Here is a 17,173-nt window from a genome sequence, read left to right as displayed (position 1 = left end):
ACCAGTCAGAAGGCGGATCTTTGACACAAGCCAGAAAATATCTCGTCTCTAGGTCCTCACTCTAACCATACAGACGACTTATTAGCTCAAACGTGTTCAGAACGTTCTCTATCAATTCATTTTTACTTGCATAAAAAAGAAATTTCAAAATTAGGATAAACACAAAAATTCTCAAGTTGAATTGTAGTACTTTTAATTTCCTTATCATCTGCTGGCGGGGAAGACCATGAATGATCCGTGCTACTATTGGAATCTCTGGGTTTGGCCAATTTCGAATTCAACTGATTACTAGATGCAGGGCTTGATCTAATAATCTTCTGTCTTTATAGTTAAATCCTGACTGTTTTTGTGATTGGTTTCTTCTATTAATGCTGCAGGTACTTGCCTTCCGTACTTTTCTTCCTCACTGGCTGAATGCTGTGAACGTTCATCTTCAGTACTACAGCTCCTTCTCTGAGAGGCGAATTTTCTGGTCTAGCTGTAGTTGCAGGGACTTTAAGTATCTTTTTTCTTAGTTGACTAGGCTGATCCTCAGTAGTCGAATGTAGAAAGTGTTTTTCGTCGTAGACTTATGACGTGATTTGTTGAATATCGTCATCTTTAACCTATCCTGCACTAACCCCTAACATTCTACCTTCAGCAGATGAACCTACATTACTAAGAGGCGATATAAAAACAAGCTGAGCTGTATTTTGCTTTTCTATTGTTTCGTACTTCTTCATTTATCTTGTTGCTAGTGAATCGCTATGATTTTGCCCTAAGCTAGCTGAAACGTCAGTTCACTGTAACATACAAACAGTGATACTAACACCTGGCTGCTGACAAGTTCGATGTTGATAGGTAAAACTTAACTGAGTTTTATCCTTTCCTACTTCTCCTACATACATAACCGAATTATATTCCGCCTACTCAAAAAATCCACTGTAAATCCCTGACAACTCCTTCTTCTGTCCATAGTTGGTGATCCTCTTCTTCATTTCAATCCAGAATGCTTCAAAACGTCTGAGCAATATTACTGTCCTGCGGGTTCTAAGCACCGGGTCATGTCACTAACTTTTACAGATGTTGATTCGAGCATGGTTCTTCAATCTGTTGGGCTAATATTCTCGTAAAAATTCGTAATAGAGCATTGTTCTATTTTGTGACATCTTATATTTCATCTACACAATTTTGCCGATAGGTATGGACTTAGATTTAAACGGCACCAGGATTGCCACCAATTAACTTACCGACGCTGAAACTAGCTATTCGACACTAATATCGGTCGTTTTCGATATTTTTACATGTTACCATTTGATCCCCCTATGTGCTAATTAGGGCTGAACGTGAACTTATATGACATCAGGAACGTCACTATTCATCTAAGCGACCCCGAAAACTATGGATTCGACACTTATATCCATCGTTTTCGATAATTTTATGTCTTCCCATCCCCTCCCAATAAAAGAACTAGGAAGATCTTGCCACAACTGGGAGGTGACCTTGGAGCTAAATGGTAACTATGGACTCGACACTAATATTGGTCATTCCCAATGATTTTATATGTCAACATCCCTCTCTAGGAGTACTAATCCGGGCTGAATTTGATTTGAAACGGAATTGGAAGTGTTACTATTCATCTCAACGACCCCCAAAAGTACAGATTCGACATTAATATCGGCCGTTTTCGATAATTCTTATATATATCCTCCCCTTCCCCTCTGCCAAGCTGTGCAAGGGGATCTTATCCTCACTGGAAGGCTTAAAAGGCATCGAACCCCTAACACTATGCATTTGACACTAATGTTGGCCGTTCTCAATCTTTTTTGTCTCCTTCTTCCTCTCGGCTTAGATGTTCTATTGGTCTTATCCGACAGTACTCTTTTCCAGACTGCAAGTGATATGTATATATAAAGATTGTAAATTATGGTTCAGTATTAAATGTTTGTAGCTGTTTTGGAAACGAAAATTATTCTACACTCAATCTTAGATTTATTATATAGCAAAAAATGTTAATAAATTATCGGCATAGATAAAAGACGAGGGTATTGTGACATTTTATAAAAATTTAATTTCAGAAAGTATGACAAATGAACAAATCGGAATAGTATCACGAAAATAACGTCCAGCACAAATTATTGTCCAGCTGACTTTCAGGAACTGACTCACACACAACATCAATTTAGAGAGCATTTCTCTTTACGGAATACAAATGTTGGTATTAATGTATGGCAAGTTACTGTATAGAACCTGAAGATGGGGGTTCTTAAATTCCGGATATTTGTAACCTTTTAGGTTAGAAAATGTGGAAGTTCAATTTCCTTTAGACAGGGATGAACTACACAATCTTAATAGAGGAAATTTGGACTTAGCCTATTTCCGTTAAGTAATCTAATTTTCTATGTTTTTTTTTTTCATTTCTTTTCTTTTGTATTCTGTGAATACCATTCTCGTAATATTATACTGTTACTTTATAGTTCATAAGCCGTTTCTATAATTTTGTATGCGTATACTTACGTACATTTGGGATTTCCAACGTACTATTGTGATTTACAGTACGTGTATTGTAATTGTTCTTCTTTCTTTCAATAAATTTTAAATTTTAAATTTTCCAGACACAAGCAAAAAATAAATTTGTGGTCAATTGTGTTTGTTCTTAATTTATTTCTGTTGATCAGTTTTTTGCCTTACATCATACTATTAATATGATCAGTTTATTGATTGAGAAACCGCGTGTACCTTGTTGTATGAATTTAAAATAGACAGTCTACAGCAATATGAAATTCAAAATTTAAATTTCAAAGACGACTTGGAAGGAAGGGTAGCTCAGTGGAAGAGTGCTTACCTCTGGTGCGTGGGGTTCCTGGTTCGATTCCCGGCCAAGTAAGTTTGTGGTGGGCAACATCGTGTTCGTTGATTTTCTTAGGATACTTCCGTTTCCTCCCACAATCTCATTCCACCAATTCATCATTCAGTTGCTTTAATCAAGCGTCTCCCTTAGCCACAAGGGCATAATCGTAGAGCGTTAAACTGAACGTTTTCATTTCATTTCAAAAGACCACTTACCCAATAAATCTGTAAAAGTTGATGCAAATAAATGTTCATGCACTACTAAATAAAGTTAAGGTGTAAGGTGGATAACTAGATGTTCTAGATGATACGCTAAACGCTGCTTGAATAATGCGGCGTTGCCAGGTAGTGTCGCGTGTTTACTGGTGCCAGATAATAAAAGAAGTAATCATGGAATTCTCCTTGGATACTTACTGGAGAAATTAATTTTCGACCCTTACAGCAATTCACAGCTAAGTTCCGCTTCTCGAATTGCAACGCTAGAATCCAGAAATTAAACGTATAAATTTGGCAACAACGCATTATGGCGTTCTGCGCAAGTGTCTTCTCAACGTCTATTTCCTTAAAAGTAAATTAATATTTAAATAAAATGTGAAATAACACGAGAAACGTTCGAACAATATATCTATTTCGTAATAAGATCGTTATTTTAAAATGCTTTACACATTCAAATAAACATTTCATAAAACTGAGCACTTCTAGTAAGATCTAATAGTAAGTGCCATCTTCTGTGCTCATTGTAAAACGAATCAAATATTTTATTTTATTTGCTACCTTTTTCGAAATCAGAAGACACACTCAAATGAATCAATGTCTTGTGTTGTAGCTGAAACATAACTTTATCTTATAGTACAATATTTATAATATATAAAGTTTCATTGCGCAGCAAAGGGAATGAGCAAAAATATGTACTTACTTCCGGGTGGTGATCCACCTTAAAATTGTGTCTTGAACCACATAGGTACCGCTGTATACCCCACGTAGTTGAACGAGAGGTCTGCACGGGCTCGGGCCGAGCACGCGCGATTAAGCCCGACCTGGCCCGTGGACCGGACTCGTGCCTACAAATCATATATCACTTCGGGCCCGGGCCGGGCTAGGGCTAATTTTTAAATATACAACCATATTTCTCGTGCCTTTTCGGGCCTAACTTTGTAAATGTATTATACAACGATATTTATTGGATCATTCTTTTTGAAGAACTTGTAAACCACAACTGCAAAATTAAACCTCTTATTGGTGCAAATACAAGCGGTACGTACAACATTGCTGTATGTAAAAATACAATTTTGCGTTAATTATTAAGTTTCTGTAATTCGGACTCATTTGATCCTCACACGAGCTCGGGCCGGACTCGGGCCTAAATGCTAAAACATATTTCGGAATCGAGTCGGGCCTCACGGGACAGGGCAAAATATTCCGGCCTGTGCAGACCTCTAAGTGAACCAATAATCGACCTTTTGTTTAGCTCTTCTATATTAGAATGTAAGAAAGAAAGCAGATAGTGTAACAATAATCGGACGTTGAGTTTGTTCCTCCAGACATTATTGTGCTATCCACCACAACTTCTGGAGAAGGATAATACAGAAAAGTCAAACTTTACAACTAATAGAAACCATATTAATCTCTGTAAACTCTACAATAATTTCATATTCTTTAAATTTTTCTTCATTATGTTTCACGACTATTTAAAAATTTTATTTATTTTCATGATTCATGATTACATCTTACCTTTGGGAATGTTTAATTTCTTCTCACATATGTAATACCTTCGATGAGTGCAATATATATCGTTAAGCAATGCGTCCTTATTCATACTGCCACAAGCTTCCTCTTTATGATTTGGTTCTCCATTGGCCCAAGTTGCAGGATATGTCGCTTCGTACAAAGATTCACCTAATCAAAAACAAAATTGTTTGTTCATAGTTTATTTAAACAAGTAAAATGATGAACCTACATTCTTTCTATTACTACTGTTCGTGTGATACAATCTGAAAGTGCATAAGAAATCTTGATAGGCTGGTTACTTAATGTAGAGATTAGCGTCTCCCTCAGTACTGGGAATATATAAGGCCTTGTTTTAATGATTAAGGGAATCTGAAACACATAACGTTTCAGCAGGAATCGATTCGAAGGCGCGTACGCGAACAATAGAGTAACAAGAGAGCTTCTAAAACTTTAAAAGGATAAATGCTATTATATAACAACCAAAAATAGGAAACTATAATGTTAATGAAGAAAATTAGAAATGTTATAGAGATTATCGTGTAAATGAAGACACTGATATCGAAGTATTATAAATTGTGTCGGCTTGAGCACAGTTGTAGCGCACTTTCAATTTTTAAGCTTTTTACATACAAAAAAGTAATAGGTATATTTTACGGAAATTACTATACTAAGTTACCTTAGCGTAAAACCACACATGAATTTGATTGTTTACTCATTTTCCCTAAGCTCACATCGAAATTTCGCGAAATAAGATTAGTAAATAATTCGATTAGTTCTTGTGCATCTTTTAACCGAGTCTAAGCTTTTTTATATATACAAAAGTGCATATTACATTTTACGAAAATTACTATAACACGAGAATTTTCATAGTTGCCAGTTCAGATAGAAGAATAATCTAAGTAATAACAGTAAATAATCGTGACTGATTGTTTAGAGTGCAATAAATTGGTTACTCTTCAGGATTTGCCAAAAATACAGTGTGTTCAGTGACTTGAAAGAGGATGAAGTGACGTATATGAAGTCGGAGAATCAAAAATGGCGATGTAACAATTGCTCGAAGTTAAGACGTAAGAGTTTGTCACGAGAAACTATATCCGAAGATTTAATTACGGTCGATATAATGCTCAAAGTACTGACTGAGTTAAAAGAAGAAATTTAGGAAAATAGAATAGAGAAACTGAACGTGACCAGGAAAATCGCTTAACGTTTCACATGAGAAGTTAGATGAAAACACAGACTTAATAAAAAAAATCTGAAAAGTTGAATTCGTGTTGAAAAAGTTACGAATTTAGAGAGTGAAAATGCAATATTAAACAAGAAATTAGCTGAATACCGTTTGCAATTAGAAGAGATTGATTAATACAATAGACGTAATTCTATTGAAATTTACGGGGTACCTGGAAACCAGAATGAAAATACATTTGAAACTGTTAGGAATGTCTGTAACTCAGGGAGGAACAAATTGACATTTGTGATAGAATGAAAAGGATACCAAATTTGAAAGACAGAGGTATTATTGTTAAGTTTGTTAGAAGAACGGATAAGGAAAAGGTTGTACAAAGGCGTAAAGTGAAGCGAAATTTAAATACAACCCATTTGGGTTTAAACATTATGTAAACAATCTATATCAATTATAGTATCACTAACTATAGAAGGAACATTTTTGGACAAGCGAGGAGAGTAAGAAAAGAAAAGAAAGGGTTATGTGTTAGCTTGGGTTGATAATACTGGAGTGGTAAAATTAAAGAAAAGATATACTAATAGAGATATTGTAATATTAAAGACAATGGATGATGTTTTAAAATTGTAAATCGCCAAATTCTCAGACACGAGATTCGTAATACATACTGGTGGCAAAAATAATAGTAATACATTAATATATTACAAAAACGTAAGGGTACTAAACACAAAATTAAACGAATTTTATGTTAATAGTTCCAATGCTATGTATGGTGTAATAATAGTGACGGAAAGTTGGCTGCATAGTTATGTTCATAGTCGCGAATTCATGTCATAATTATGTTGCTTATAGAAATGAAAAGATGGATAGGGGTGGGAAAGGATATTAGTGGATATTAATATTATTTATATTTCTAATAAAATAGAGTTTAAATTTAAATGCACTACAGAAAGTCTATGTGTCAAGGTAAATACAAATTGTGATATATATATATATATATGTCCATGTAACATGAAGTACATTTTTTTCCATGTAACTTATGAATAACACTAGTTAACAAATTTAAACTTTTTGTTTGTTACATGAGAAAAATCAATTGATCTTAAAGGAACTTTTTGCGCTGAATTCGAATATGCACTCGGTTTCTCTCCATCACGTACAGTTTTTCCGTAACAGAGGGATTTTCGGGAAATTCCCTCAAAAATTTCCCTTTTTCAGATATTTTATTCCCCTAGCTCCTGTCCCCTTACATATAGTAACATAGAAATTATACCTAAGTATACCTTGATTTATATTTAATAAACCCTAAAAGTTTCGTAAAAATCGCTTTGTTCTTTCTAGAGAAATAAATATATTTGTATGTATACTGTGTGCACTGTTTATTGCACCTGATAGTAATGCTTTCAGATCTCCTGAGTTGGGGTAAAAACGATTTGCTTTATTACTACAAACACAGACATAAAAATGAATATTTACAATAGTCAACAACACACTTGTATTGCTCTCTGTAAATTAGAAACGTGAATAAAAATAGAATGTACTTCCAACGTATATTTTTTTAAACGTACAGTACATGTATATCTTAATACATATATATACAATTCTCCAAGTTTTTTCGTTTTGTTCATGAAATGGTTATCAATATTTGTTATCAAATGTTATGTTATGTTATCAAACATAATTTGTGCGTCGTGCTACGTCACTTTACTTGCATGGGCCAAAGGGAAACGGAGGTTCATGAAATTTGCTGTACCAATGGTGTGGAGAGAACCCACCAACCATCTGGATGATTGTTATTTTTGTCTCACAGTAGTTAAGGGACATTCTAAAAAAAGCAAATACACAATAAGTTATCCCAACGTTAAATCCGCAATTAGACATATTCCACACGGGGATGAACTTCCACTTCCCGAGCCCCCTACCAACTGGGAAGAGATATGGCCAAAAGACTGATGATGATAATGACCTTGATGAACCATCGACATCAACATGTACATCCAAGGATCCAACGTTCATCCCTGACTGTGTTCGCGAGCCACATTTCATCCGGCAATGTTAACTTAATGACCTAGTCCGTGATTTGCACCTGACAAAACAAGAGGCGGAACTTCTGTGATCAAGGCTCCAGCAGTGGAACTTATTGGATGCAGAAACGAACATATCAGTATACAGGAAAAGGCATGTTCAATTTTCAAGCTATTTCTCAATGCAAGATAATGTGTGCGTATGTACGGATATAAATGGGTTGATGGCGGAGCTAGGAATTCCTTACGTTCCAGAAGAATGGAGGTTATTTATCGACGCGTCAAAGGTCAGCCTTAAAGCTGTCCTTTTACATAATGGAAATAAAAAACCTCCTATACCACTTGCGCACTCAGTGAAGATTTTGGAATCCTATGACACCATGTCAACTTTGCTAAATCTTATAAATTACAAGGACCATTGTTGGCAAATATGTTGTGATCTCAAGGTAGTTGGTATTTTATTAGGACTGCAGTGCGGTTACACGAAGTACCAATGTTTTTTATGTTTATGGTATAGCCGAGCTGATGACAAACATTATGAAGTGAAGGAATGGGAACCTAGAGTGAATTACGTACCTGGAGAATGCAACGTCAAATACGCTCCTTTGGTAGATCCTAATAAGATATTACTACCGCCACTTCATATCAAGTTAGGACTTATGAAAAACTTTGTCAAAGCCATGGACACATCTGGTGAAGGTTTCAAGTATTTGCGAGATAAGTTCCCTAACCTGAGAGATGCTAAGATTTCAGCGGGAGTGTTTATTGGTCCCCAAATTAGGAAATTAATGCTTGATGATAGCTTTGACAGCAAGTTAAACAGTGCTGAGCTAGCTGCCTGGACAGCATTTAAGTGTGTTGTGCGCAACTTTCTGGGCAATAACAAAGCTGAGAGTTACACAGAAATCGTACAGGACATGATACAGAAATACAAAGAGCTGGGTTGTAGGATGTCTTTAAAAATCCACTTTTTGCACTCCCACCTCAGCTTCTTTCCTGCTAACCTAGGTGCTCTCAGCGACGAACAGGGGGAAAGATTCCACCAAGATATAATGGCAATGGAGAAAAGGTACCAGGGACGATGGGATCCTTCAATGATGGGGGACTATTGTTGGGGTCTTGTTAGAGAATGCAACATTTCTTACAAAAGAAGGAAGTAGTGTACGTTTTTGTAACCCAATGGAAGTTTCATATATTGTGATAGTTTTGATTGTCTTTTCATGACCTTTTGGTACATTTGTATTATTGTTTATTGTAAATTGTCACACTTGTAAATTATATTGTATTATATTTTATATATGTGTTTGTGGTAATAAAGCAAAACGTTTTACCTCAACTTAAGAGATCTGAAAGCATTACTATAAGGTGCAATAAACAGTACACACAATATACATACAAACATATTTATTTATCTAGAAAGAATAAAGCGATTATTACGAAACTTGGAGGGTTTGTTAAATATGAATCAAAGTATACTTAGGTATAATTTCTATGTTAGTATATGCAAGAGGACAAGATCTTGGGGTGTAAAATAAACGAAAAGGGAAATGTTTGAGGGATTTTCCCGAAAATCCCTCTGTTACGGGAAAATCGTACGTGATGGAGAAAAACTGAGTGCATATTCGAATTCAGCGCAAAAAGTTCCTTTAAGAACAGGTATTTCCTTTTATGTAACAAAACCTTTGTTAACTAGTGTAAGCTAATTGCTTCAATAATTGTTGCAGATTTACCTTGCAGACGGCCAGTAGGTGAAACCATTGTAGAGGTCCGGGCGATAGCAGATTTTTACCTTTGACCTTTAGTCCCGGCCTAAACCGGCCTAAACTAGTATGTTGCTATGCTGGAATAAGGTAGTATGCTCTTGGATGGCTACTGGCTGTACGAGAACGGTTAAAGGAGCACTCTGATTAGCCGAATGCAAAAGACCTTAAGTAATTTTTCTCTATAAGCGACGTTCTCTTCATCGCCTCTGTGACCAAGTCGGAAGAGCACGCAGCTACTAACCCAAAGGTTGGTAGTTCGCGCCCCCCTAGGGTAGTTCCATTTTTTTTACTTGTTTAAAGTGTTGTCTAGACTTACCTTAATGTAAACACATTACGCATATAGGCGATTTAACATATTTTGGGGGAGTAATTTTGTGGTTCATTAACGCTTACGATATGGGGAATATACCTAGAACATACTACACACGTTCCCCAGGTACACTCATGTCCAAAATTATTGTCGCATATCTATAACTGTTTTCTTGTAAGAATATAATTTGATAATGATTTTGCAGGGTGCTTTTAATACTGATACTACATGTATAATCGGGAAATATATATTTGTGGTAAATTTCATAGCTAAAGAATTATAAAAACGGAAATTATAATGAGTAAAATAAAATGTTGCCAAATGGACAAGAAAATTTTATTTTTGTTTTATTGTTCTTATTTACTGCTCTTTTGACATGAAATTTGCCACACACGTCTTTGCCGACTATACACGCACTAATATTATAAAAAATACCTGGTGAATTCGTTATCAAATTATATTCCTAGAACAACATATTTATAGACATGCGACAATAATTTTGGACATGAGTGTACATGTCAGGCATGTGCCTAGGGGTGGAAATAGGCTGTGACTATCACTTGCCATCCATGTGATTTCTTTCTCACAAGGGACATCACCCAATTGTCCGGCTCCGATTTCAATGAAATTTTTTGTGCTGATAGAGGACATGTATGTATTATTTGTTATGACAGAAATTTTTGCCATGGTGCATGTTTTCTATTTTTCTATATGTTTTAAGAGTCGTGATGTGGTTATTAGAGATTACTGCAGAAGTCCCTTACTACCCTTTGTAAACGGAATGTTAATGAGAAAACAGCCTTGTAGATACAGGTAAGGCCTAGGGGGAAGTCGTATGGTAGGTATGACCTTGAGGGCAGCTATCTTGAAATCCGCCATTTTGAATTAAGGTCAAGTTCTTGAAATCGGAATAGGATAATATGGTACATAATTTCGGGCTAGAATTTAATCAGGAAGACAATGGTGAAGTTAGTTTTAAGATACGCCTATTTGGAAAAAAAGTTATAGGCATGTTAATTGTTTATACTTACTATGTGGCGTAAGTCCCTTACCTCCGCTTCTAACCTGGGTATTAATGATAATAAGTGGATAAAAGCTTCGGTAATACATATTACGTCTAGAGGGAAGTGATACGGTAAGGGTATCCTTGACGGCAGTCATATTGAAATCCGCCATTTTGAATTAAAGTTAAGTTTTGAAAAACGAAAATCATAACATGTAACACCTCATTTTAATAGAAAATTTTCCCAAAAAGCCAATAGTATGCTTATTTTTGTTCTATAGTTCACTAGTATGAATTTAGGACTGTTCTAATGTGCACCAAACGTCCGTTATTCGATCTTTCAAATTGGCAACACTCCTAATGTTCACCACATGTTTTAAGATTCCAACTGGCACTTTGCAGTTGTTGCTATGGCTCATGCTTTCTGAATTTATTACATTTTTTTTAAGAGTTGCGATTTGTCAGTTCATGAATAGTGTTGGGATAAGCATCCAGCAATCTTTCTGAATTTTGAAGACTTGCCATGTAATTATTTATTTCCTATACCTGCCTTTCAAAATCTCGTTTACTGACATGAATCATTGCACAACGAAAGAACTCCAACTTCGCATTCAGGTAATACCGAAGACGCAGCTTGTAATGGATAGTAGATGAGACGAGAAATCAAATGAAAGTTCACTTCAGAAAAGAAAACGAAATATGATTGTTGTGTAAATCAATGGTCTTTTGTTTTGTTTTATATTTATTTCTTTATTGTATATTGGTTCATTTCCTATGGCATTTTTTTAACTAGTCAGACAAAAATTCATTCGTTTTCTAATGATTGTTGTCGATGGTTCAGTTTGTAAGATTTATAATCAGTATTGATCGGGAACTCAATTAAGTTACACCTCTTTATAAACAAGCTACCTGTTTTCACACTATGTTGATGGTACAGACAGTGTGTTGGGAACAGTCATATTATGCCTCTTTGATATTTTCTATCATTGCTGTTGTTCCTTTAAAGTTGTATTTATTAAAAAAATATTTTATTGTTTGACGTTTGCGCAACCTGTAGGCTACATTTCTTGATAATTTTGTGTTCGTATATTACCGATTTGTTTTAATTTCATTTGTATTTCTTTACGTCACGTAGGTCCATACGTTCATCATGTATTCTGGTTTAAAATAAAGAATTATATTGCAAGTCTTCAAAATTTAGACAGATTGCTGGATGCTTATCCAAACACTATTCACGAACTGACAAATCGCAACTCTTAAAAGATGTAATAAATTTAGAAAACGTGAGCCATGGCAAGAATTGCGAAGTGACAGTTGGAATCTTAAAACATGTGGTGAAAATTAGGAGTGTTGCCAATTTGAAAGATCGAATAATGGACGTTTGGTGCACATTAGAAGCAGTTCTAAATTCATACTAGTGAACTATAGAACAAAAATAAGCATACTATTGGCTTTTTGGGAAAATTTACTATTAAAATGAGGTGTTACATGTTATGATTTTTGTTTTTGAAAACTTCACTTTAATTCAAAATGGCGGATTTCAATATGCGTCAAGGATACCCTTCCGTATCACTTCCCTCTAGACGTAATATGTATTACCGAAGCTTTTATCCACTTATTATCATTAATACCCAGGTTAGAAGCGGAGGTAAGGGACTTACACCACATAGTAAGTATAAACAATTAACATGCCTATAACTTTTTTTCCCAAATAGGCGTATCTTAAAACTAACTTCACCATTGTCTTTCTGATTAAATTCTAGCCCGAAATTATGTACCATATTATCCTATTCCGATTTCAAAAACTTGACCTTAATTCAAAATGGCGGATTTCAAGATGGCTGCCGTCAAGGCCATACCTACCATACGACTTCCCCCTAGGCCTTATCTGTATCTACATGGTTGTTTTATCATTAACACTCCGTTTACAAAGGGTAGTAAGGGACTTCTGCAGTAATCTCTAATAACCACATCACAACTCTTAAAAAAATATAGAAAAATAGAAAACATGCACCATGGCAAAAATTTCTGTTATAACAAATAATACATACATGTCCTCTATCAGCACAAAAAAATTCATTGAAATCGAAGCCGGACAATTGGGTGATGTCCCTTGTCAGAAGTATATAAGGCACATACTGGACACATTCCCATGTACCTGAGGGAACATCATAGGCATATGCCTGCTATGTAATTGTGTTGTTAGGGTACAGTTATGTCGGAATCAAGTTTCTGTCTTAAATAACTCGTCAGACCTATGCCTAAACAGAACCTCTCCAAATTTAGATAGCAACTACATTATTGAAAAATACGAATTATAATCTTCAATTTCTTCGATTCTCTATATGTACTAGGACGGTGAACGAAAGTACACTAACCGTAGGACGTTTAAGACAGGTACTACTGTAATTTGTTCCTCAAAACAATCCAAAATATTACGTATATGTATTCTTTGCTATTTTGATTTTATTAACTTTATGTTACTAACCAAATCTACGACGAAAATTTACAATCGGAGCACCCATAAAGAAAATTGCATTTGTTTCGGCACGTGAGAGAATGCAAACTCACTAGTTGAGAATACACACATGTATGCCCTGATATATATCTATAAGAAAACAAATACTATAATATACCTATTCAAAACAATAACCACTGCCAACCTCTGATGAAAACATCATGTTAGTCACTTCGAATAATGTGCTTCAGAGATTATGTTACACCCTTCATTCTCGGTAGTTATTAGATAGGAAATAAAGTTTGATGGTTAATTAAAAACAAAGATTAGAACTGTCTCATCATCTTGGTCCCGGGCTCACGAAGCACTCTCATATCTGACAAAGCCAACTTACGAAATTTGACATGCGTGAAAAGATTTTCAATCTAACCACTTTTACAGGACACAATCTCAAAACATTCTGTACATCCTTGAAGAGGCGTCCTAATTTGCGAATTACAAAAGAACTTAAAACGTAAACAAAATCAAAAGGTGCTCATCAAAATAAGATATTCACATAAACACACGAACAAAAAAGAATCATCGAAGGTAACGAAAACAAGTTTCTCAGCAAGCACATGAGCTTCCATAGTAAATTGAACCCTATCTCATATAGTCCTACATCTGTAGGAATGTTATAGCACTGACTCATTTACTTGTCCACACACATTACCTGATAAGTGTATCTATATTCTACCTTTCAGCGAACACTGCAATTCAATGCCATTCTGAAGTGTAAGCTTCGTTAAAAAATTCTCAGATTATGCTATCACTGTACGTAAGCCGAAGCTGTATCTAAGCGATAACTTAACTTTCCCATTCTCATGACGGTTCTTCTTACTTTTTTCTCTATGAATCAGCGCATCTCACAACGAAATCAAACTTCACAAAAAATATTTCAGAGGAAGCCAAATACCAAATACATTTTTTCTCTCAACGATTCACTATTCTTTTATTCAAGTACATTAAATGAGTTAACGTAAGATGGTCTGTTATTTCATAGCCTCTCAAACTCAAACATGATATGCAATCAACCTTGATTTGATTCTCTCTCTCCGCACTGAATTGCAGCATATATGTATGTGTGTGTGAGCTCGTAATGTTATGAAGACTGTTTTGTAGTGACGACCCTTATCACTTCTTGTAACATACTCTTTCCCTGCCGCTCTAATGGTTAGCACGTGTGCCTTATGAACACGGTCCTGGGTTTCGATTACTGCTAAACATTTGATGTTCTAGTGGTTAGCGCGATTGTCAGACATACATACAGTCCTAAGCCCGATTCCCGATTTCTTTTTTTACGTTATAATACCACTTTGTTCGATTATACACACACACACACACCCATTAACACATCTCTAAACTGACATTTCTTTATTGTTTTGGCTTGTATTTTTATTTCTGTAGTCCCGGGTCCTGGTTCGATTCTCGGTGGGAGAGCACACCCTTATGTTAATCATCAACAAGAAGATACCTATAGTTCGTTTCCTGTTCACGATAAGTGCCAACATGTACGTGGATTTTCGGAAAACACGTCTCCCTCCCTCTTTCGCTCTACTTGTGATTCACGGTAAGAGAACGTTGGAAATCTGAAGACGTTATGATGGTTCGGGAACCATCTCTCTCTCTCTCTCTTTTATAACATCGGTACTGATAGGGAAACAAACTTCCAATTTAACGAATATGAGCTGCCAAAGGGTATCGACCCTAAAATCATGAGTTTGATTTCGGTGGGGTGGCACTCAGTCGAAAATATAATTTCAAATGAACTTGAAGATTTAAAACAATCTTTAGCCATAACTAGAAACTTCTTTTTTTCCTGATGAGGAATCCACTAATACAAAGAGAAGAGAATAGAATTAGTTTTTTTTTCTTTCTTTTTTTTTTTTTTTTGTAATAGCAAATGTGAACACACTACAACTGAGCAAATAAAACGAGACGAGACTTATAAAACAATTCAACGAAATGATAAACTTCTTTTTCTGAATTGGTTGAGTTGAGTTGATTTTAGTTTAGCGTCTCTTTCACCAGCGAGGCTATATGAAACGTGAACCTACTGATTAACGTGGAATCCGAACCACATGAGCTCCCGCCAGGAATCGAACCCGGGTCTTCCAGTTTTTTGAATTGGAATCCAGACCTAAAATTAGCTTATCTTTGTTGTGTGAGTCTTTGGTTTGATCCTTAGTTAAGTCAGTTTGTTCCGTCCAAGAGATTTTATAAATGCATTTTCCACTTCAGAGTTCAAATAGTCCTAGACAAGCGAAACCAAATGTACGATTCTCTCCTTCTGACAAATTTAACTTCACTAACGTAAAATGAAAAGTGACTTACCCAGATTCGAATTGTGTACTACGTCAATCAAAGGCAAATATTCATATTAATTGATAGATCTTAGCAGCTCTCATCATAGAACTTTTTGTTGATTTCTTTTCTTCAGTATAAATAACATGGGTCCTGGTTCGATTCTCGATGCATTCAATCACACCCACACACACACCTACACACACACAAAACGCAACATTTCGGAAGTCATTCCCTCACATTGGTAATTTCTCATCCATTTCAGTTCTACATATTCAAAATCGAAAATATACGTCATAAAGTAACTTGAAACAAAAAAAAAACTTCCAATTACGTCTTCAAATATTCGACTTGAGTATACGATTTTTCATCCTATATCTTCAATAAACATGACATCACCTGATTCGATGCTTGCTATAAAAGCGACTTTGAATGAAATGCTATATTCCCCTTAGCAACTAAGATCAACATCGATGAATCTAAGCATCATCATCAGTTCGTCAATAATAACTTTCGCGTGGAACCCATTTTCGCGTGGAAGCTTCTCAGTCTCATCTCGTAGTCAACAATGGGGCGGAGTCCAAAATTACATGTTTCATCTTGTTTATACAGGCAGCTAACCTTAGCAACTAAGACCAATTTGATCAAAGGACAAATTTCATAGTCTGGTACCAAAATCTGTTCCCATGGACATTTACCTGTTCAATGTTTATGGGGGCACCTGCAAATACGAATTCCCATCCCACGTTTTCAAAAAGAAATCATGAAATACGAGATTCACCTTAGCAACTAATACCAATTCGATCAAAGGGCACCCGCTTCCATGGACACTTACACTCTTCGCATGAGGGGCGGGATGGTCCAAAATAACTACCCAATACACGATGAGAAGAAGAAGAAGACGAAAAAGCATGTTTCACCTTGTTTCTACAGCCAGTAACCGTCCAAGACATACTACCTTCTTCCAGCATAGCAACATACTAGTTTCGGCCGGGCCTAAAGGTCAAGGATCAAAATCTGGTATCCGCCCGGACCTCTATTACCATTACTTCAAAAAAGTTCGCCAGTGTGTCTTTATTAATTTTCCTTAAAGTACTATTAGGATTCGCTAGACTCAATGGCATAGAACCCAAAGAATGACTGAAAACTTCCTCTATGTTTAGGTTACGATTTTCTGCTAACAAAATCATATTCCCGAAATGTTTCTGTCTTTAAAATTATTTCTGTTATTGTTTTACGCCTAACCTCTGGTTGTTTTTGAAAGTTTGCAACTGATTTTTTTAATAGTCAAAGAACCATTTATTCTTTTCTACACAATCATGTTTGAAGTCTTGATAAGCTATTTACCTTTTATCTCTTGTCAATATTAAATCATTTTGAACTTCTATCTGCGCTTCCAAGCCTTTGAAATGTGCATAATATTAAGGGATTTTTGTCGAAAGAGTTGGTCCACTCATTTTACAGAAGCTTAACTAAGGACGAGACTTGTTCTTCGTCTTTAGAAATACGAGACTTCTGAAGATTCGAATACTGGT

General features: G+C 35.6%; 1 protein-coding gene across 3 annotated transcripts in view; it reads right to left on the bottom strand.

Annotated features, from left to right (window-relative positions):
• LOC145673401 (uncharacterized) overlaps nt 1-17,173 on the bottom strand; it is a 288,550-nt gene that overhangs the window by 127,155 nt on the left and 144,222 nt on the right. For all 3 annotated transcript variants that reach the window (XM_081743064.1, XM_081743065.1, XM_081743066.1), the window contains one exon: nt 4,561-4,725. In XM_081743064.1, the coding sequence (XP_081599190.1) occupies nt 4,561-4,725 (165 nt within the window). The remainder of the gene's footprint in view (nt 1-4,560; nt 4,726-17,173) is intronic.

This window comes from Thermobia domestica, chromosome 16 (assembly GCF_964235325.1).
Source record: "Thermobia domestica chromosome 16, izTheDome1.hap1.1, whole genome shotgun sequence".
NCBI lineage: Eukaryota > Metazoa > Arthropoda > Insecta > Zygentoma > Lepismatidae > Thermobia > Thermobia domestica.
The sequence above is the reverse complement of the archived record's forward strand: the minus strand, read 5'-3'. Positions and strand labels throughout refer to the sequence as shown.